The sequence below is a fragment of the Pelobates fuscus genome, chromosome 5 (genome assembly GCF_036172605.1).
Source record: "Pelobates fuscus isolate aPelFus1 chromosome 5, aPelFus1.pri, whole genome shotgun sequence".
Lineage (NCBI taxonomy): Eukaryota > Metazoa > Chordata > Amphibia > Anura > Pelobatidae > Pelobates > Pelobates fuscus.
In genome coordinates this window covers 178,066,968-178,089,702 of record NC_086321.1, presented here as the reverse complement: position 1 = coordinate 178,089,702, position 22,735 = coordinate 178,066,968, and the positions used below count along the sequence as shown (strand labels likewise).

Sequence of the window (22,735 nt, the reverse complement as noted above, 5' to 3'; positions counted from 1 at the left end):
ATGGAGCACACAGGTGTAGAAAACCTACATAAGACAAATAGTCCCTACTTTGTCTTATGTTTTAAAGAAAACTAGAGCAGACAGGAAGAAATGAAGAACAGATCCTGGGAGAGGAAGAGAAGAGGAAGTGATTAGTGAAAGGTAAGTTCGACATGACAGTGCTGCTTTAACACTTCCACAAATCAACAAGAGATCTCAACTACTAGCAGGTCTCTGGAGACAGTGCTGAAATCAAAAACACTAGGAAGAGTGGGTTTCTTGCATGAAAATGATCTTTTCTAGATTATTGGTATTTTTTTTAGATTGAGTGCTGTAATGTCTCTTTTCAGCAGTGCTGCACAAAAAAAAAAAAAAAAAAAAAACTTATATTCACCATGGAGTGCTTCTGAACTTATAAAATATGTAAGAGGGAAAGGCACTGACCTGACCAAATGAAGGGTCCTTGCACAGATCAAGGTCCCGGCAGAAATTGCAATTCCTGCAAATGATCTCTGGTAATATATAGGATCGACAGGGGTCACGGAACTGTGCATCTTCTGAGAACTCCCCTACATCGATTAGCCGCAAGAGATCTCTTTTCAGTTTGTTGACCTGGTTGGTAATATTTGAATCCAGAGACAATACCTGTGGATTGTATACACATTTAGATTTCTCAGAAACATGCATCCATAATAAATATAATAAAATCTTAACTCAAGGTTATCAATATTAGGTGCTTTAAAATAGTTAATTAGCATTGAATTTTGCAAGCCTACAGGACCCTATATAATTTCTGATTTTATCCTTGCAAACACTACTCTCTCAATTGCTGAGTCACAGTAACTAGACCAGAATTCTTGGAAAGGGCCATAAAAATTACATGCTAGTAAATTAAATTAGAATTGGAAACTATAAATCAGTTTTGCTAAAATGTGTAACATAATGTGTTGCCTAGAACAAACTGATATAAAACTGTCCTAGCTTTAGTCAATGCCAAGAATATAAGCATGAAGGAAGATTTATAATTTGTATAGGGAGACTGTAAACCCAACCGTACCAATGAGGTTTCTTCTGGTTTGAATGGGCTAATATAACCACAATCTAGAGCAAACTCCTTCATTGTCTATTTTGATTAAATATAATTGAGAACCATATTAGAGACCATGGGTGCCAAGATTTGATGTCTATCGTATAGTTAAGGACACAGTTAATGACTGGGATACAGCAGAGAGGAAGTAGAGGGAACAGTTAATGTTTATGGCTGCTGAATTAGAATAGAGATATCCTCTTGTAATTCATACAAAAAGAGGATGGGACATTAACTATGATCTGCTAAAACCACCACTAAATGCACACAAAAAGGATAAAGTCCATTCTTGAGTATCAAAAAGTTAAAGAGGTACAGTCACGCAGAACTTGCCTTTCTCCTATTGTTTCATATTCTCTTCCGCTCTCAGAATCTGTTTTTCTTTTCTTTATTTCTAATCTAGTTTTCTTTAAGACATAAGAGAAAGAAGGGACTACTTTGTTTATATATTTTTTCTACATCTAACATTCTGACACAAGGAGGATCGCGAGTATTGTAGGCAAACTTTCTTTGACACAGAAAATGGAACGGACTCAAGTTACTCCTTGTGTCAGAATGTCAAGTGTAGGAAAAATACAAAGGACAAAGTTGTCCCTACTTTGACTTATGTTTTACAGAAAGCTAGATCAAAAAAAGAACCGAAGAACAGAAACAGACAGAGAAAAGAAAACAATAGGGGAAAGGTACGTTTGGAACGACAGTGCCGCTTTAGAGAGGATATCAAAGTCCTAATACATTAGTGTTACCACTAGGACGCTCATTGTACTCTGTGGGCATCTGCCTAAAATGCTAAACTTCAAGTATATGAGCTCTTGATTCCAGTTAGCTTGAGTATAAAGCTGCCATATATTCTAGCTATTTACCTCACACACACATTTGATGAATTCTAAGGCTGGATTGTTGAAAGGAAGATAAGACCCTGGTAAAATGGGAAACATATCCGAGGGCTCTGTTGCATGGCGAGTCCCAGTCACCTTCTTCTGTATCTTCTGTGTGATGGTAAAGAAGTTCTGTGTTAACTCATTAGCCACGTAATCCTGGGAAAAGGTGATAAGACCTGTGAAGAAAAGGTGGGTTTTATAAAAAAATAATAAAGACAAACAAATCTCGCACAGTAATTAAAACTGTGGCAACTTAATTTCCCCCCAAGAGATATAGAAGTTAGCCTGTTGGCAATTGGTTTATGATGTTATAGGACAGGCATAGGCAACCTTTGGCACTCCAGATGTTTTGGACTACACCTCCCATAATGCTTTGCCAACATTAAGGGTGTAAGAGCATTAAGGGGGATGTAGTCCAAAACATCTGGACTGCCGAAAGTTGCCTATCCCAGTTATAGGACAAGTCAACTTCTTTTGAACATAGGTTCAAATACGGGCCCCATAAAAAGGCAATGGACATAACTAATTTCATATAAATGACATGAAAAGACATTCTGCAGTAGGATATACCTCAAAGTGCCCATGCAAATCAACGTTAGTTAATCCATTATAAAATCACAAAAAAACGTGCAATATGCTTAAATCGGAGAGGTCCTCACCAGGCATGGCTCCAGTTTCTCCTTCCGGTTCTTGCGAAACCTGACTATGCTGTCTTCGTTTGATTGGAGTGCTCCCAGGCGCATTCCTTCTAATTTCCTCTCTCATGCTATGATACACGGCCACAACATATGCTGTATGAACAGGACATAAGAATTTAAATTTATGACCAGTAAATATGAAAATAAGTTTGTATATTTTGTCTCCCCCCCCCAATGTACCTGCATGTAAAAGTTATTTTAATTACTTGTGAATCTCTGGTCAGAAGCTTTGCCCAGTCTGACCAGAGTCAAAATGAGTTCTAATACACAAAGCGCTCTGTGGAAAAGTGAAGTACCAGAGATCACAGGGAGAAGTGGAGACATACTGTGATTTAGAAGAGAGACCCCCCAAAACCCCCCACCAAAGACGATATACACAGCAGATGTCACTGGGTTATGAATGTATGGGAAGTTAAAGAGCACAATCAGATATACTACAAGTTCTCGTGGCACATAACATGGATAAAAAGTTACAGAAGAAGAGAAGTGCTCACCGGAGATGATCATCAGAAAGTAGCTTTGGCAAGAGGCTGTTTGTGGCAAGTACTGTAAAATATTCCAGCTATTCTCCAAAGCCTCTTCAACTTCATCCACTGGTTCCTCCCGGTCTGAAGGAACATCTTCATCTTCATCTTCGTCTTCCTCATCTTCACTGCCCTCATCATTCTTCTTTTCTACTTTCTGAAATAGGCCACAAAAATCCATATTAAGACACACACCAATTCACTTTTCCTTCTAAAATCCAACCCTTCTGTAAACATGTGTAAACCGACCTCTCCATAGTGAACACTGGAAGGAAGCTTCCCTTTGATGCCACCGTAATTCGCAGGGTCCATCCAGAGCAAAAACTCCCAGCAGCGCGAAAACGAAATAGTGAGAGAGTGAAAGAGCTCCCGTGAGTGTATGCTGGAAGCAAAAATTAAAAATAATTCACAGCAGCCCTTTAAGTCAAACAACGTCACAGCGTAACATACTATATACTCACCTTTGAGTAATATACTCTACGTAAGCAACTGCATCCTCCACGCGACGCTTCTTGGTGCAGAGAATAATGCGGTTAAAATTTGCATAAACCACAGAGGAGCCAAGCCGTCTGAACTCTGCCACTAGTCTATAACAGAAAATAAAACAATGAATGCCTGAAGAAGTGATAGAGGGGTATTTCAAATAGGTTTACAAAATGTATAATAAGAGTATAATTTGTCTGATTAGAGAATTATTAGGTTACAGCTCCAGCATTTCTAGTAACTATAGTAATATGATGTATGGTAAGATGTAGCATTGAGAATCCATAGAGACTGGTTTAGTGAGCACTTGTCTATGCAGTCGAAAGATGGACTAATTCTAGGTTTATGGATTGTGAGGGAAAATGGACAGATAACGTTCAAATTAAAGCCATTGTCAACATTTCTAAACAGCACACTTTACGTTAAAGAGTTAAGTGTGATATCAGCCATAAAAAGGTTTTGAACTTTGGCTGGAATTTTCTATTCTTTATTGGATCTTGTCTTTTCTGGGAAACTAGAACGGTAACGTTTTATGAAAGGTGGCCGAACTAAAAAAATAAAAATAAACAAAGAAAATGTGTGGAATCTAAAAAGCACTGTCACTTGTGCACCTCGTGTCTGTGCTGTTTGGGTTGCTGGTTAGTTTGTACAATGGAGTGTGAATGCCTGACGCAATCTCAAAGAGAAGAAAGGCTGCGTTTTGGATCTGTTCCGCCCTTTTGGGTGGGATCAGTCTGATTTGCAAATGGCCTGGTTCTTTTTGTAATGGCACCAGCTTGAGATCTGAGCAGGGACCCACCAAAGGGCAGGCTATCTGAGCGGTTGTCCGTTTTCAGTACTCTATTACACCTTGTTTTTTTGATTGATAATTAAGGATTCAAGCAAAAGCACATATTTCTTTAGGGAGTGCAATTGAAACTGTCCTAAATAACTGCACTGAACACCGTCCTGTATGCTCACAAAGTGTGTAAATGTCATTATAAAGTATAAATATAAAGTGAATAGCCATAAGATAAATTTCAGTAGCAAAAAATTTAAACAAAAGCATGTACAGCATTTTACTTACTGCAGGAACAACTTCTTCATCATGTTGTGTAGGGTTCGGTGAAGAGCAGGGTCATATAGTAGGGAAGATGGGGTTCTCAACCAGCGGTAGAAGTGCATAACCTGGTTATCTGCATAAACGTTGTGGTACTGTGTTATCTCCTTCACCCAACCTACAACCATACTCTTCAGAATTCTGCAAATGATATTTACGTTGTTAGATACTGTGCCCTCATTCAGAGTAATAATAATTTAATTATGAGGATATCTATGCAATTAAAAATGACAGCACAGATAGAGGCCAGGGCAATCAATATCTACATTGATACAAAACAGGTAATAAAGTAAAAGAAGTAATAAAGTCAGTTGAAGATATGGAGGCTTTGGAAAATAGGTGGAGTTTCACAAAATAAAATGTACTTTGACATTTATAAAAATGCCTTCGAACATATTTGGGAAGACATTTTATTATAGCTTACAATTTAGCTATTTTACACCATTACACACCTGAAGGTGTTTGAGCAGAGTGCTGTCTCATCGTAGCTGGCCACAGTGTTGGTTTGATTTCCAGTAACCATATCTTCAAGCGACGCCTGCTGGAGGACATCAAAACTGATTCCCACGCTGCCGGCACCTTCTAGATCATTAATATGGTGGGACTGGAGGATGCTATTTACAGCCAAGCTCTGGATATCAAGCTCCACACACACTAGAGAAGACACAAAGGGAGGTTTTAGAGAACACATACATGTCCAGGGCACTGTTGACAAAAATGATTATAAAGAATGCTAGTCTTGGACAACTTAAAGGGACACTATAGTCACCAGTGCAACTACATGTATTCCTGACCCTATAGTGTTAACACGACCATCTAGCCCCCCTGGGCCCCTCATGCCTCCATAAATATAGTAAAAAAATCTTGCTGTATTCAAGCCAGAAGCTGTAAATCTGCATGCTGTTAGACTCAGAAAAACAAGCAGTCTGCTGACATGTGATAGCCTGTCAGCACAGTGCTTCCCCCATAGGATTGGCTGAGACTTACAAGGAGGCATATCAGGGGCAGAGCCAGCATGATTCAAACACAGCCATGGCCAATCAGCATCTCCTCATAGAGATGAATTGAATCAATGAATCTCTATGAGGAAAGTTCAGTGTCTGCATGCATTGGGAGGAGATACTGAATCACAGGATGCTCGTGCACAGCAGATCTGAGTGGATGGAGGCATATTATGCCTCCATCAACTCAGAAGTCCCTCTGGTTCACTCTGAGTGACTGCAACTGGAGGTGTTCCTAGCTTTCAATGTAAACACTGTATTTTCTCAGAAAATACAGTGTTTACATGAGAGAGGCTGCAGGGAGCTATAGTTCTCACCTGAACAACTTCATTAAGCTGAAGTTGTTCAGGTGACTATAGTGTCCCTTTAATAGTGCTTATTTTATTGGCCTCAGAAAGATGAAATTCTGATAAACCTAAAATCACCTCTGTTCATTATCTTCATTCACTACTTTGAGAAATGACAGAAGTGTATATCATGATTCACACTGTAAATCCTGAAGTTTCAACTGTTCAGGAAGTTACAACAATCACGAACAAAGAGAGCGCTAAACTGCTCTAATGGGGAGTGCGCAATACATTTCTGAAGCACAGGCTGGGTAATTTATTTAAATTATGTAATCTAACAGAACCTGCAGGCAGAAATTAGGCACAACGCCATCATCAAAAGTGGGCTACTGGGCCAATGTTATTATAAAAGATTTTCTGTCATATTGGTATGTATTGCAATGACATGAGGCATACTTTGCTTCAACATTCAAAAAATGGATAAGTAAGGATTTTTTGTCTTCTATAGTTTAATGATCATAAATAGTTTTTTTTACCAGTATTGTAGCAACCAGAGTTGTTGATTTCCACAGAGGCTCTTTCATCAAACTCCATTACCAGACGGTTATTATCTGCTTCTTTGCCACCAAGATCTGGTCGGGTGCTAGGGGACATCCAAAGCAGGTGATTGTGTCGGCGAAGATGTCTTGCAAAGAACAGGTCAGATCCAAAAGTGGATACATCATCTGGCAAATTACCCACAGGAAGGTGATAATATCTGAAGGTGGAGAGTGACATTTTAAAGAAAATTAAATACAAAATACTTAAGATTAAGAATTATAAAAAAAAAAAAAAATGTAATAAAAAAAAAAAAAAAAACATAGTCCAGAGAGTTTTAGAGTTTTAGAGTGATAGCCCAAAACAAAAGTATGTGTGAAACAAAAGTATGATAAAAAAATAATAATATAAAGATGATATGGCCTATAGAAAAAAGACAGGTAATTTATGCAGAGAAAATAAAGTAAACCTCTAAATGTTCTTATCCTATGAGACGCGACTGGTGGGTTCACCACCCACTAAAGACAAAGTGCAACTGCAATGCCAGGTGATAACCAAAGGACAGACATCTGGACTCGATCAGATAAGTAGTAAAACAGACAACTTTTATTGCATCCGGAATAATGTAGGAAGAAATAAAATATAACAAAAAATAGTGCACACAGGGGGGAATGGAGCAAAAGTATTTTTTCTATTTACTTGATAGAGTTCAAATATCGGTCCTGTGGTTAGGAACCAGTGTTGCAAGATTTGGTCTATGAACATTTTAAAGCACAAGTAATATATTTTACAGTACATCAACATTCTAATTGCAATTGCACTCTCCCTCTACACTGGTTTTTGCTGCCCACCATCTCCATTTCAATTTTAACGGTCTATTCACCTGTCACATGCTCTAAACCTTTCCTTCAATGTCCCACCTTAATTTTAAATACTTTTCTAAACCCACTAAAATCAGTACTCTCATTTCCCTCTAAATTATGTATTATTTGTAAACGCCATATCCACTTTTACTCAGATCTCATGATTTTATTTTACTGTATCTTACACACTCACTAAGCACTTTATCATCATCACACCTATTGACCGACATTTAGCAGCTTTGCAAGGACTTCATTGTGCACTAAAGGCACATCATTTATTAAAGCCTCTAGGAATTGAGGGGATTCCTATAAACTGACAGTATCATCTAGTGCAGGGTAGCCAATCTTTGGCACTCCAGATGTTGTGGACTACATGTCACCCTTTGCCAGCATTATTGGAGATGTAGTCCACCACATTTGGAGCACCAAAGGTTGCCTGCCCTGATTTAGTGAAACTCCCACCACAGGTTTGCCATTACAGCTGTAGGATGCTTTTACAACCTACACACGTAATGTATGGAAAGTATTTAAATAGCCAAAGGCCTCAGGACCTTGTGTAACCGTTGATGTTAAATTATTAATGTGTATCATTATACCAGATGCTATTAATGTTTTATATTTAAATAAACAGCATACAAATTTATTATATTTCACCTGGCCATCTCAAATGCCTGGGATAGGCAGCTGTCCAAGTTAAGGTAATGACGAATCATGCGCCGAGCTCCGTGACGCTGCCAGTCGAGGACACTGTAGCTGATGTCATCTGTCACACGCACAGGGACCAGAGGGAATTCTTCCAGAACAGGCATTCCTCCAGCCAACCTCTTCCATGGCCAGTTAGACTGCATGGCAATCAAAGTAGGACCTCGTCTTTCGTCCTTAAAAGTTAGGGTCAAACATAACAGGTTTAAAACTATGCTACTTGATGCAAAGTTTGTTTTACAATATGGCCTTACAACCTCTTTATCTCACCTTATAGCTCAGGAGTAATCTCTGGATAGCTCTGTAGACCGTTTTCAAGTCTGTTTCTGCTCGCACCTCAAAGACATGCTTTTCTGGCGGCAGCAGCTCAGAATCTACTCTCTCCAGCATAGCTGTGCGTTCTGCTGTATACATACTGCTAAGGTTTGGCATTTGATTACTACGCACCTGTACAAAGGAAAGACAAAAATGGACCAAAATATTTTACGTTAAAATTACCACCCAATATTAACACTGAAGTAAGCACTTATATCTCTATATTTTTAAATAAAAATATACCAGGCGTATTGCACTGCATTTGACAAATTCCATTGTTTACACTTTTTATAATTGTATTACTGCTTATCATCAATACCGCCCCAATCGGTACAATGCCTTTGGGAATAAAATTACTGCCTGCCATGTCAACAACAACCAAACCCAATCACTTCTCTTACCGTATCCACCACAAAAACTGCAGATTTACGCTGGGATGGGATGAAGAGACCAAACAAAGCTTTATTTCCTTGAGAATTATGATACAAATAAATGTGCCTGATACTTCCTGTGAAGGGGAAGAAAAAAAAAAAAGAAAAAAGTTTCACGATTAAAGGAACCATATAGGGTCAGGAACACAAATACCTTAAAAGGTAATAAAACTTGCCTTATTTCCAGCATTGTGTGGATCCGCTGGCCCCGCCCCAGGTCCATCTCCTTGCCGACATCAGAATTTATGATTTTAGCCAATCCAATGCTTTGCCATATTGGATTGGCTGAAATTAAAAGGAGGCAGGACAGGGGAGGGGCCAAACACCAGATTGGCCAATCAGTACTTCCACATAGAGATGCATTAAATCAATTCATCTCTATGAGGAAAATTCTGCGTCTCCGAGGAACAGCAGTGCCGCACACGGTACAGCACTGCCCTAGGAAGCACCTCCAGTGGCCATCTGAGGAGTAGGGGGCAAAGTAAACATTGTTGTTTTTTTTTTCTGTGAAAAGGCAGGGAATGATTATACTCACCAGAACAACTACATTAACCCCTTAAGGACCAAACTTCTAGAATAAAAGGGAATCGTGACATATCACACATGTCATGTGTCCTTAAGGAGTTAAGCTGTAGTTGTTCTGGTGACTAAAGTGTCCCTTTAAATGAAAAATTAAAAACCTCTGTTACCTGGTTCCAGGTAGCTGTACTGAGCTAGTGACTTCATTTCCAAGTGGTCCAATTCAAATGTTTCAGCTTCTCGTCCAGAGAGATGCCGGATAAGCTGCTTGTTTACCATGCAGACACAACCCAGTTGGGTGACTGCACGCAACAGCAAGGGAACCTGGGTCAGAACAAATACATTCAGCACGTAGTATAGAGAGTAGAAAACAGAACAAGGTCACATCCTCTGGCAATCACATATTTATGTTCCTCCTCAAGGAAGTTAATCATATATAAACATTCTTAATTAGAAATAAATGTTTTTCGACTGTTTCACTTGTGAAATAACAAAATGTGTGCTTTCAACTAAAGAAAGACTTCCCAGTAAAAATTATTTTTAAAATTCATTTGAACAGTGGACAATACCTGTGTCTCATATACACCCTCAATATCTGGAGCAGACAGATCTGCATTGATCTCATTGATGTGTTCCTGATACATATCCTCTGGTACTGTGTATTCATACAGATGGTATACAGGGTTACTTCGAGGGAGAATCCGGTTGACCTGGTGAAAGGAAAACAATTTGATCTTTATGCTGGTAGATGATGTAAAGAAAAAGGAACAAACAAGAAATTTGTAGTTGTCGCCATATGCATCTTGACATTTGAAGCAAAAGCAATAATTTAAGGACATGGTAACAGAATGTTTTACCACAGTATTTTATCAATCGATAAAATCCCACCTTTCTGTAAACAGAACCCTCCTCTGGTTTTGGGACTCGTTGGTTGACATAAAAGACACGTGGGATGCTGAGTTTGATGCAGTGTAGATCGCTGCCTATGACAGCCCAAAGGCGGAACAGTCCTGGTTGGCTGCTCTCCCCAATCTATGGAATACCAAGAAAGTAAGTGGATCATGCGCAAAGACTGTTTGTTTATACCTGCTTTTGAAAAGGAATTATACTGACCTGCACAATTTGCCAGGGCATGTCTACGATACTGCGAGCTGTTCTTCTCAGGAAACTTCCTAGGCCAGCCGCCTGAGTCTCCCGGACAACTCCTCCAGCTCCAGCTGCAGCATACCCATCTGCCAATCGACGTTTCTTTTGCCTTTCCTTCCGCTGTCGTGCTTGCAACTCCCACTTCTTTTTGTGGTAACGCAGCCATACTATTCTCTCTTCCTAAATAGTAATTAAGAATCAGAGATATTCACCACCACAAATACATATTGCATAGACTGTGCTCTATATGCCTGCTCACCTTGTTGGTGCCCAGTGGTGGAGGTGGTCCCAGCACCTCTCTCCAAGACTGCGTGAGTGTTAAATCCTGAGTATCTCCTTGACTCTCTTCAGCTGTTGGCACACGTTTCCTCTTTGTGCTAATGGGAATTGCTGGCTGGAGACGTTTACCATTCCCAAAATCCTCCATGTCTGGGGTCTGTGAGGTTTCTGGTTGCTGCAACTGGGCAGTTACCTAAACAGGTGTGATAGAGTAACCAACTCTGAACAATCCAAGCACTCACTGGTGAGATTATCAAACACCCTCATGATTATAACCAATATAGGGTATTCTAACCACCTTTTTATAAATCCATACTATATAGGAAGAAGAGTGAGCAACAAAAATGCACCAAATTGTGTAAATAATGCATGCAACTTTTGAAAACAAAACAAACCGTACCCGAAGACTGCAAGAAAGCATAACAAGCTCAATATAAATAAAATGACAAAAGAGCTTGTATTAAAAAAAAAAATACCTTGTGGGGAGGGGGGATAATAAAAAAAAAAAAAATGCAAGGCCAAATGAATACCAATATAGCTAGTCGCCTACTACAAGAAATTACAGTTGTGAGAAAAATCTAAATTACCAGCTGCCTGCAGACTAGATAAGTCTAAAACACTTTGTGGTTAGGAAATATTCATGATTGTTCAAGTCCATTAAAAGCTTGAAGTTTGGCATTTGACTACCAAAACCTAAGGAAGTTTATTCCTGTATACTTCTACCTACAGGTTTATTAACATGTGCAATTAGTTGTACTTTCTGAGAAACGATGTAGAGACATGACACAAAGTAAATGCTCTTTCTATGTCAGTGAACTGATTCAATACATTTTCCATTCCGGAACTAGAATTCCATTAGAAAAAAAATTATTCCCATATCATATATATAACAGATGATACAGGATTCCTTTGATTAAATTAGTGAAAGGCAGGAGGCCAACCGAGGGGTTCACAATTATAGCTTGGAAAACAGATGACGTTATTAGAGATTCCTGTTCTAAAACCACTCTGCTTGTAATTAACCAACCACACACTTCCTGATGCATTCAGTAACTAAGGAGACTGGGGAGGGAAATATCCATAATAGTAAATAAATATTATTGAGCCAAACCATACAACATCCATGTATTACAAATTGGAGGGAATAAAATACTCCATATCATGTTGCTACCATCTAGAAATTTTATCTACGTTTTGTAATGGTAAAAAAGATATGAATTAAGTGTGTTTTATCTATTAGAAGTAGGCATATCCATGGCATAATGCTTGAAAATTACATTACTATTCAATTCTTCTAAAACCAATTGAACTCTTAAATTGTATGCAACTAATAACAAAACAAAAAAAAGGGGGACGGGGAAAGAGAACGGGAAAGGGGGAGATTTTGATTTTTCTCTATATATATTTTCGCGGGTTTGCACCCTAGTTATAGCGTTTAAATACTGTAATAAGGAAGAGTGCCAAACACTAAATAAATACACACATACATACACACACACACACACACACACACACACACACACACACACACACACATATATATATATATATACACACACACACACACAACTTACTTGTCTATATCTATATCTCCACATACACACAGTAACAAGCATAGCCAGTAAGTATGTAAGTTGTATCCACTGACACAAATTTTGTAAAAAAAAAACATTCAAGTTGGAGAGCACACATGAAATTCAAAAGACTGAGTGTTATGCCGCAGTTGTGGAACTATAAATGTTAACACCTTAAATCCTTAAATGGATAACTCCAACCACCATGATCACTTCAGTGATTTGCTTTACTGTGCACATACGGAGTTATTGGCAATTATGTTCCGGGGCAAGGTGCAATCCCAGAACTCTGTTCCCGGGCTGCCTATGTCAATTTTGTATCACAATGCTCTTACAATAGATTAACTTTATACACTTTAGCTTATTTAGCACTATTTAATTTGTCTCCACATTGGAATTAGTGTAGGACCCACCAATATTGGGGTACTGTGAAGTAGTGGTGGGCTTAACATATGGCAGAACTGAATCCCCATATATTTTTTCTTAGATAGGCGGATTTAGGTAGCCTTATTTGTATATTACGTGTACGCCGTAACTTAATTTGTGTAATGTCCTTTTTGTGCATAAATTACGTCTGTTAGTGCGCACTGCATGATGAAAACAGACATTAAAAATCTTCCCATTGAGATGGCAGACCTTTGGAGCTTCCCCTGGTGCTGGATTGTAGACAAGTAGGTTTTACAACAAATTGAGATAGGGGACCTTCTCCATAGTGCCCAGCAGGGCATACGAGGTCTACCCAGAAAGTATCTAGCCATGTAATATGAAAATTAGAGAAATTTAAAGGAACACTAAAGGGTCAGGGGCACAAACCTGTATTCCTGACCCTATAGTGTTAAACCCACCATTTAGGTGGCTGCCCCTTTAACCCCTTAAGGACACATGACATGTGTGACATGTCATGATTCCCGTTTATTTCAGAAGTTTGGTCCTTAAGGGGTTAAAGGAATTAAAACTCACCGTATTTCCTGGACGCACAGGTCCACCAGCCCTTGCCCCGCCCCCATGATGACATCAGCTTTTGCAGATTTTTAGCCACTCCAATGCTTTCCGCAGGGAAAGCATTGGATTGGCAAAAATCTGCCAAGGGGCTGGGCCAAACGCCATTTTGACCAATCAACACCTCAATACATTGAAAATAAGGAAAATTTAGCAGAGCGCGGAGACGCTCCATGCAGAGCGCGGAGACGCTCCATGCAGAGCGCGGAGACGCTCCATGCAGAGCGCGGAGACGCTCCATGCAGAGCGCGGAGACGCTCCATGCAGAGCGCGGAGACGCTCCATGCAGAGCGCGGAGACGCTGAACGGAAGTGCTGCCTACTGTGCAGCACTGAGCCAGGAAGCACCTCCAGTGGCCATCTGAAGAGTGGTCACTTGGAGGTGTCCCTAGGGGCAGTGTTTGCATTAAAATGCCTGCATACAATGATTATACTCACCAGAACAACTACATTAAGCTGTAGTTGTTCTGGTGACTATAGTGTCCCTTTAAGATAGAAGAAAAATAAATAAATTGTACATAGGTCAATGACACCTCAATGCCCTTCAAAGTAGACACTTTTAGACCTCACACAGTTCTCCCAACATCTTCCACTGTTCAAAAAACTCTGCAAAATCATTTGCTGGAATCACTGTCAACTGCCTTGTTGTATTTACCTGAATCTCAGAAATCTCTTCTCGTTTAAAGGAGATTTTATTTGGGATAGGCCAGAAGTCGCAGGGTGTCAAATCTGGGCTGTAGGAGGGCTGGGTCACCGGAATGATTTTATTTGCTCTGCACTTATTGCATCGTCCTCAAAAGCCCTCTGAATCATCCAAATAGTGTCCATGGAGGAATGTTCAAGCTTAAAGAGACGCTATAGGCAGCCAGACCACAACAGCTCATTGAAGTGGTTTGGGTGCAGTGACCCAGTCCCACCTGGATCTGCAATGTAAGTAATTGCAGTTTTTAAGTAACTGCAACTGATGTCAAATGACGTAGAGGAGGCACGGGAATCGGGTGAGTACAGTAAGGGCTTGAAAACCCATACACTGCCAGGGGTGATGGGGCAGAGGGATGTATACTGCTAAAAAGACAATTTTGTATACCTAGCACTATAGCATCCATTTAACGCTAAGTTTGATGCAGATTCATTACTCAGGCATTTTAAAAGCAACGGTCAAAGAGTACACATGCTCATTCAACAGTGACTAGCACCCCCACTGACTAGTACAGTGAAGTTGTTATTGTTCATGTGTGCTAATTCCAGTCCACTCTCATGGGCTGCCAGGATGCTTGCGCGACATTGATGTAACCTGGAAGTCAAGAGGGGCAACCTTTCTAGTGTAATACGAGGTATGGATAGACCTCGCATTATGCCAGAAGGGTACCCCCTCTCATAAGGGTTATAGTAACCCTTTAATGGGACACTCCAGGCACCCAGACTCAGGGTGGGAGAGAGAGGGGCACTGCATGGATGTGTTTTCCTGTTACTGGAGAGTCCCTTTAAGAAGCAGTGATTAGGGAAAACCCTGTATATCCTCTACATAAACTGTTTATTATAATGCTAAACAGCTGCACCTCCCAAGTTTTGGGGGGGAAAAAAATAACCCATTTCAGTCAGTAATTCCATTTTAAATATGTTTCATGACTTTAAAAAAAAAATCTCTCTTTTTGTAGTGCATAAGCTTATAACATTCGTTTGTGAGGTATCCCAAAGGCATTCCTCCAATGCAGTATAGACATTAGAACATATAGGTACATGAAAAAACTAGCACGATTTTTATGCTTAAGGATAGTGTGAGTAAGAAACAGTAGAGCGTCTTATAGCTAAAACTTTCTCGTTACAGTAAATAACATCGCTGTGCCTTCTAAACATGTAAGTAATACGCTGTGCAAGAGCTAACTATGCATCGAGTTGTAAATCACTGGGGTTAAAGTTTGGACAGGTGTGACTTTGCATTAACATGCTGATGTCGTCAGGGGAGCACAATAAGTGTGATCATCTAGATATATAGCTATTATGCTGGTTAGGGGTGTTCCAGGCTAATTACTAAAGAAAAGACTGCTTAACCCCATCATACCTGCACCAACGTGGCAGCAGTAGAACCATATACAGACTATTTTGAGGCATCACAAGGGTATAGAAAAAAATATATAGTGTCACCCAGGAATGCGAGGCGTTGTTCTTGCACGGCAGTGCGGTGGGCGTTTCAGCCTATACATAGTATCGGGAAGTCCCAGTTGTTGCCTCTGCAAGTGTGTCTTTTGGGACCCCTGGAGTTAAGTCGCTGGAGGGCCTCGGCGCCGAGGAGAGCGGCTGCCTCTCCCCAGCTCCATTCCCAGTGGCTGCGCTCGGATCTCTGCGCTCCCGAGGTGGAGTTTATCGAGTCGGCAGGGCACCCCCGACGTGGGTGGTGCACCCGTGAAGGACCATGGGCCATATTTCCCCCACTTTTGCCCGCTTGGCTGGAGCTCGTGCCAGACACGTCTGCACGGCTTGGTATCCAGGCCCCGCCCCCTGTTTCATGACTTTTGATCATTCTGATTTACTATATTTTAGAATTACATTAAGAAAAAATGTATTACCTGCTTCTTGCCCTCACTCGTGAACAGTTCATTAATCCTTTTCTGCTTGAAAATATCATTTTTCTCTAGTAGCTTTTTATGCAGCCAGTCTGGGTGCCGCACACGTGGAACAGGATTCTTCACCTAAGGGCACAAAATGCATGCATACGATGAACAAACTACCAACATGGCATCGAACAGCAGCAGATATTTAAGGGAAACTTACAGAAACGTGCAATAAATCCTGCAATTCATTATTTCATTGGAAAAAAAAATGACACATGAAGAGAATCTGTCTGTGGTCTCAAATCATCAGCATTAAGATTTTTCTATTATTTTTTTTTTTATTTTTTTAAACTTTGATGGACTTAGTTCCCTTAGAGTGTGTGTTTACAGAAGCATGCACCTAGCAACAGAAATGATTTATCAGATGCACGTTTACACATCTTCTGCCAAAGAGATAAGACATGCTGCAAAAGATACACAAACCTGACATTATGAAGCTAGAGAAAAAGCACAAAAATTATGTTAAGCCGGAGAAACAAAGATTCCACTCTCTCTGATATAGTGAAGTGTAAGCAGCTCCCGACAAATATATTTAAAATTTTGAGATATTTCATGGTGTCTTACTATTTCAATAAAATACAATTCCCCACCATTTCCAATGAGTCTACCACAATATTGACTCACATTATTAATTTAAAATCAACTTCCTACTTTTCTAAATAAACCTTGTGCATATGCTTCATATATTTTAAATGTGTCATGTCCATTGTGATTTTTGGCACCAAGTTAGAAAAATTGAGTATTGTAGAATTGATACATGTCAAGTTGCAAATAGCGATCATTGAACAGGATGTGATCTTCCCACCTGTTGTAAGGCTGCAGGAATAGTGATAATCTTCTGGATTGCACTGCCCAGTCGCTCAATGTAATAATCCCAGTCCAATATCTGAAGGAAGAAAAGGGAGAAAAAGGTAAAAAACTGTTTCCACAAATAGGATGATGGAACAAATGTGGAAGGAAAATTTGCACCTACTGAGCGAATATCCAAGTCTTGAAGTGAAGAATTTTTTAGCCACTTGCGCAAATAGTGTCTCTTGACTCCCAGCTCTGCTTGAAAGATTGCCAGAGGAATGGCTCTTAAACATAAAAAGTGGTACAAACAAATTAAATGTATAGAAGGGTCAAGAGTGTGTTTTTCAGAACACAGACACAAGTCATTTATGTACTTTTCAACCACAAAACATGAATTGTCAAGTGCCTGACCTTTCTGTAACTGGTGAGCCCTCAGGTTTGCGAGAGATGACAAAGCGGCAGCTCAGCCCAGCATCTTTCACCATTTGGTCTCCCAGAAACTCTGCAAGACGTTTGGCAGTGCTGATGGAAGTAGATTTCTGTTCTCCGTAATCCTCAAGGCGTCGGGACATGGATCGGTTCTCTGAAACCAACTCAAACAGTTCTGAGTCTGGCATGTTGGCAGCCTGTGGGAGACAAAAGTTGTTGTTTTTTTGGTTATAAAGATTGTCATTATCAGCTTGGTAGAATTGTGGTAAATTATGGAAACTGTGTTTGTGTTATTTGTTCTAGATCTCTGCTGCATTATGGCTCTCTAATGACTCTTTAAAGGGACACTAGGCACCAAAACAACTTTAGCTTAATTAAGCGGTTTTAGTGTACAGATTATGCCTCTGAACTCTTACTGTTCAGTTCACTAGGATTTTGGACTTAAATCACTTTTGTTTCTGTTTATGCAACCCTAGCCACACCTCCAGCCACACAGCCAACATGAAAACAAAATGCTTTTATTTGTAATCAGATGTAACTTCCTTTGAAAGTTTTTGTGGCAAATATGCCTATGCCACACGCTCCTGGAGGAGCCTGCTAGCTAGCCTTCTACCCAAGGACTAAGGGCCACATAGCAGACCCTTAAAATACTCTGTTGGTATGTTTTCCCTTCTTCAGCTCGGTTACTGAACAAACCCACGAATTGCCTGTCTATACCCCCATACTCTGACCACCTATGGGCTTGTTAACCCCCATTAACCTCTCCTGACACCTCCATCATTGTTTCACAAGGTTATCATAAGTGTTCGACTGGGTTACCGCCATTAGCATGAACGAACAGGTGGGGAATGAGTTATCGGCCATCTTGGCGCACGAACACCTGGTGTTTGGGCGTCAAGTGTATGGAACTAAAATCGGACAGACCAACTCGCGAACACCACTGAACTTAGACGAACGCCTGCTTCTTTTCTAGCCATCTCAGGAGAGCACTGTTCAGTAGGACTGTTTGCACGAACTAGGCGAACAATCGATACCTAGAAACTAGAGAATCGGTTCGGTATTTATCTTGTTTTGCGACTCCAGAAAGTTACTGACTGCTACCACTTTTCTTATGGAACTATTTTGGGCAGACACCGTGTGTGGTTGGTCAAAACTATACCCCGGTGGAGATTCGGCTGTGTTTATGGGATCTAAGCCCTTTTTGGATATGTATGGCGCTAAGATCCATGCTATTCGGGGAAATCGGACTTGTGGGGGTCCCTTGAAATAAATCTGTGCCTGTGAGATAATTAGTTTAAGCAAAGTACACTTAATTATCTCACAGACACAGATTCCGGGGAGCAGTCTGTGTTGACACCCTGCTGGGGGTCTGTGTGTAAATTGCCTGTACCATGCCCCCTTAAACCTGTTCACTCCCAGCATTAAGTCTCAGCTAATGTCTGTGGGGGAAGGCTATGATCACTCAGCTTGCTATAATCAAAAAGCAGCTATAATTACTTCACAGCTATACTCTCTGCAGGAGAGCTTCAATCATTTGAAGCTGGATCCGGTACCCAGTTCCAGGGTGGGAAGTGACGGCGAGACCCCAGCCAAGCTGCGACTGCTAGGGGCTGAAGTGCTGATGGTGTCCCGATGATAGCTAGGGAGCGTGTTTGGCGGATGTACCCAGTCGGGGTACCAGGCAGTCCGCCACAGTTTTTATCTCCTGCTCTGTAATTTAAACTTTAATTACATGCAGTAGGCTCCTGCAGGGTCTAGTTAGCGATTAGCAGTGCAGCAGATAACAAAATATCGAAATAAAACAGAATTTGCAATAAAGGAAGTGTAAACAGACTATTCTTTACAGAAAGGGGTTAGCAACGCTGTTTAAGTCACATGAGGGGGTGTGTGACTAGGACTGTCTAAACAAAGTGATTTAACTCCTAAATTGAAGAGAATTTAGCAGTGAGTCTGCAGGGGTATGATCTATACACCAAAACTACTCCATTAAGCTAAAGTTGTTTAGGTGGCTACAGTGTCCCTTTAATCTCTGCAATGTACAAGTTCTCCTGGCAGCTAAAGTAGTTTCCTAAACCTTTTACATTTTCTAGAATGATTAAATGCATAGGTTCTCATCTCATACAGTAATTAAAGGAAAATATATTACCCAAACTTTCATTTTAAATTTAAGCTCACCTTGCTGTATAGCACATCTAACCAATAATCTGCTACTTTGGCTACAGATGCATACACCTCTTCCAATGTACTGCCTTTCAGGAAAGCTTCAAACACGGAGGACTGAAAAATCTTGATCAGCTGCAGTTCCCCGCGACGCTTCACCTCAAAACCCTTCAGCTCAGCAAGTGAGCCATCTTCATTAAACACTGCATACCTGCAAGGTGAGGATTGTAAATGATGTTTGCAAGAAAGGATGTAATGTTAAGAGTATAGATCTGTCACAAAACATGCACCAACCTTTTCTTTAGCTTCTTCCCTTCCTCCTTGGAAGCTGGGAGGATCATGGCAAGGTAAGGCCCATCCACCTCAAAGAAAATGCTATTCTCTGAGCGGGTGATGTAAGTAAGTGTGGATGGGTCACTCAGCTCTTGGTACTGATGATTTGTAAATCCCTCCTGGAAGAAAATGTCTGAATTATGTAGAGTACTGAATCAAAAGTGTTTTTCTCTTTAAACCAGGCATATATTACACAAGACATCATCTAACCTTCACAAGGATATTAAGCATTGCTCCAGGGTATGATATGGTGACTTTGGGCTTCTTGGCATTATTGGACTTGATGACAAAGTTCTCTGGAAAGCTGTTAGGAAGGACACACCAGATTCCATCTGTGTCCAGTTCTAGTGGTCTCCTGAGAGAAAATAGGAAATCTAGTGAGTCAGTCTGCTTAAAAAGAAAGATTATCCAAAATGATTATACATACAATTGTTAAACATTACTATCCTTTACCCTGTAAAAACAATTCCTCTCCCAGAAAGTTGTTCAATATAGATGGAAAAATTGAAAATTCCTTAAAATAAGGAAGCAAAACTTAACAGGAATTAAAATGTTTTTCTCAAATGATGTAAGTTTATATTGGATATAAAAACGGTACTTGAATTGAAGACAATGCTAGGTGGGACTATATGGTTATGCCCCATCTTATTCTTAGCACCTCACCCAATTTGTTCAACCAGTTCCCTTGCTTGCGTGATAATGTTGGCACCAGTATAGCACACAATACCAGCCATCTCCATTGAATACCATCGCGCCCTAGAGGGAGAAGTGAAGAATTTTTTAATTTTTTTTTAAAAAGCACAGATACTTGAAACTTGTGGATTCATTTAAAAAAAATCTTAATTCTGATTTTAGCATACCATTAATCATGGAAGTACATAAACATGAACATCCCGAGTCACGGGACCAATTGGGAAAGCTTTTATGCGAGAGCTCAAACAATCTGTTTGCTAAATGTGTTTTTTGGTCCAGTCATTACAATTGCATTGTGCACAGTATTTCGTTAGCATTTAATGTTTTTTTTATTTCTTATTATTGAGCATGGATGTATGCGAATAGAAACAAAATACAGTTCACTGAATCTACCAGATTGGATCAAAGCAATATTTTTTTTGTTTCCTTTGTTTTGTTTTTTTGTAAGTTGCCTACGGTTCCAAAAATCTTTTTCTGGATGCTGGAGAGAGTTTGCATCTTGGGGTTAAAATTTTTTGCTTGTGTGCACTATAAAACAGTTTGTGGTAAACTGTCTGAACTGTAAATATCCATGGGTATCTGAAGATACTAAACCAATCTTTGGGAATCGTTACAAAACAATGTATTTGATGAAAATATTAAGGTAAGTACAAATGTGAAAATTTCAAGAGCCATCCATCACCTTTTGGACAGTTTTGTTTTTATTGCTTATTTTTCTTTTTTGAAATACACACTGAGTTAATGACACAGGAGGGAGCACATTGACATAAGTGTTTGTTACCCCACTAGTAGAACAGTGTGATTCACACAGTCACACATTTGTTTTTGTGATATTTTAAGACAATATAAATGATAGCCACTCTCTAATAAAGAACCACTTTTTATTGCCAATACAAATACTTAATGGTTTTATGTCTAAAATATATATAGAAAATAAATAAAATAAAAACTAGATTGGAGACTTTGTGAATCACATATATTATATATATATATATATATATATATATATATATATATATATATATCTCGGGTTGTCTCTCTCTCCCTCCATATATATCTATAGATAATTTTTTATGAGTTACATGCTCCTCAGAAGCTAGGATGTGAGACACAATACTTCCAGTTAGCTTGTGTTATCTCATATAGGAGATTAACATGGTCCTGAGCATTAGCAGATATTTTGCAAAGTGAGATTTTTCTCAAACAGAGAAAATTGAAAATATACCTTAGGGCTGTTATTACTAACAAAATATTTTCATGTGACATTTAATAAAGTATAGAAAAGTTTACTACAAAATTTGCATGTACCCTTTACGCATTACATATCCATAGAATGAATTCAGAATGCACTTGTGAGCTAGCTGCAGAGACTCGTATAAGATCTCCATGTTCTTGCATCGCTTCACCTCAGCAGCATCTCCACTTTCGATCGCAGAAGATAGTTTCTTCTTCCAAACCTTTTGAATCCGTGAGCAAAACATATTAACATAAGGAAGAACTATTCTAAAACAAAACACTTATGCGGATTTGAAAAGGAACATCTAAAAGGATACATTCCCATAATGTATGTTCCAAATTAACTATTGCAGAGATAACTGCAGAGCCTCCATAGGCCTTGTATTTCAAATAATATACAAAGAGTGTTACATAAAAAGTAAGGCACAACAAAACATAAGGACGGTGGAGTTGAGATCAGATAAGGTAAGATAACAAAAGGAACACTATAGTCACCCATACCACTTTATCTCAGTGAAGTGGTCTGGATGCAATGATCTTTAAGTTCGAACCCTACAGTGTAAAACATTTAAATAAATACAAAACAAAAACACATACATATACATATACATATACATATACATATATATATATTCTTTTTTTGAAACTGCAATGTTTACATTTCAGGGCTAAATACACCAAGAAAACAGTCGAGACGTTTCCTCCTCCAGGCCAAGTAAAACTGTCTGGGAATCAAATGCTGCTCATAGCAAGATTTGATTGGAGGAGCAGGGCATTTTGCCACACATGTGCTCTCTAATGAAATACTTCTCCACGAGATGCATTGGATTAGACAAGATTTCGGGTGACATCAGCACGCATTGTGACAATACCAGAGGCAGAGCTTAGGGCTGCAATATAGGAGTCAATTGAGTTGAGTAATGTTTACTTTAATTGTTACAGAGCAAGGGGGTGGACCTAAGGAAATGTATACTTCTTAAAAGAACGATTGTTATTTTTAGGGCTATAGGTTCCCTTTAAACCTTTAGAATGTAATTTAGTAATGGGCTCTGGAAAAGTAAGAATATCCTATTTGCA

At 39.5% G+C, this 22,735-nt stretch overlaps 1 protein-coding gene across 1 annotated transcript in view; it reads right to left on the bottom strand.

Moving 5' to 3' along the window:
• POLE (DNA polymerase epsilon, catalytic subunit) overlaps positions 1–22,735 on the bottom strand; it is a 63,113-nt gene that overhangs the window by 5,065 nt on the left and 35,313 nt on the right. Inside the window, exons 21-46 of the mRNA XM_063454777.1 lie at positions 21,731–21,879; positions 20,393–20,485; positions 19,940–20,084; positions 19,691–19,848; positions 19,412–19,607; positions 17,219–17,433; positions 16,989–17,091; positions 16,821–16,901; positions 15,971–16,093; positions 10,812–11,024; positions 10,520–10,732; positions 10,295–10,438; positions 9,976–10,116; positions 9,577–9,730; positions 8,858–8,964; positions 8,412–8,588; positions 8,094–8,317; positions 6,576–6,796; positions 5,204–5,405; positions 4,719–4,892; positions 3,631–3,756; positions 3,419–3,551; positions 3,140–3,326; positions 2,607–2,738; positions 1,930–2,123; positions 424–624 (exon numbers count right to left, since the gene is read on the bottom strand). Coding sequence (XP_063310847.1) covers positions 424–624; positions 1,930–2,123; positions 2,607–2,738; positions 3,140–3,326; positions 3,419–3,551; positions 3,631–3,756; positions 4,719–4,892; positions 5,204–5,405; positions 6,576–6,796; positions 8,094–8,317; positions 8,412–8,588; positions 8,858–8,964; positions 9,577–9,730; positions 9,976–10,116; positions 10,295–10,438; positions 10,520–10,732; positions 10,812–11,024; positions 15,971–16,093; positions 16,821–16,901; positions 16,989–17,091; positions 17,219–17,433; positions 19,412–19,607; positions 19,691–19,848; positions 19,940–20,084; positions 20,393–20,485; positions 21,731–21,879 — 4,206 coding nt within the window. The remainder of the gene's footprint in view (positions 1–423; positions 625–1,929; positions 2,124–2,606; positions 2,739–3,139; positions 3,327–3,418; positions 3,552–3,630; positions 3,757–4,718; positions 4,893–5,203; positions 5,406–6,575; positions 6,797–8,093; positions 8,318–8,411; positions 8,589–8,857; positions 8,965–9,576; positions 9,731–9,975; positions 10,117–10,294; positions 10,439–10,519; positions 10,733–10,811; positions 11,025–15,970; positions 16,094–16,820; positions 16,902–16,988; positions 17,092–17,218; positions 17,434–19,411; positions 19,608–19,690; positions 19,849–19,939; positions 20,085–20,392; positions 20,486–21,730; positions 21,880–22,735) is intronic.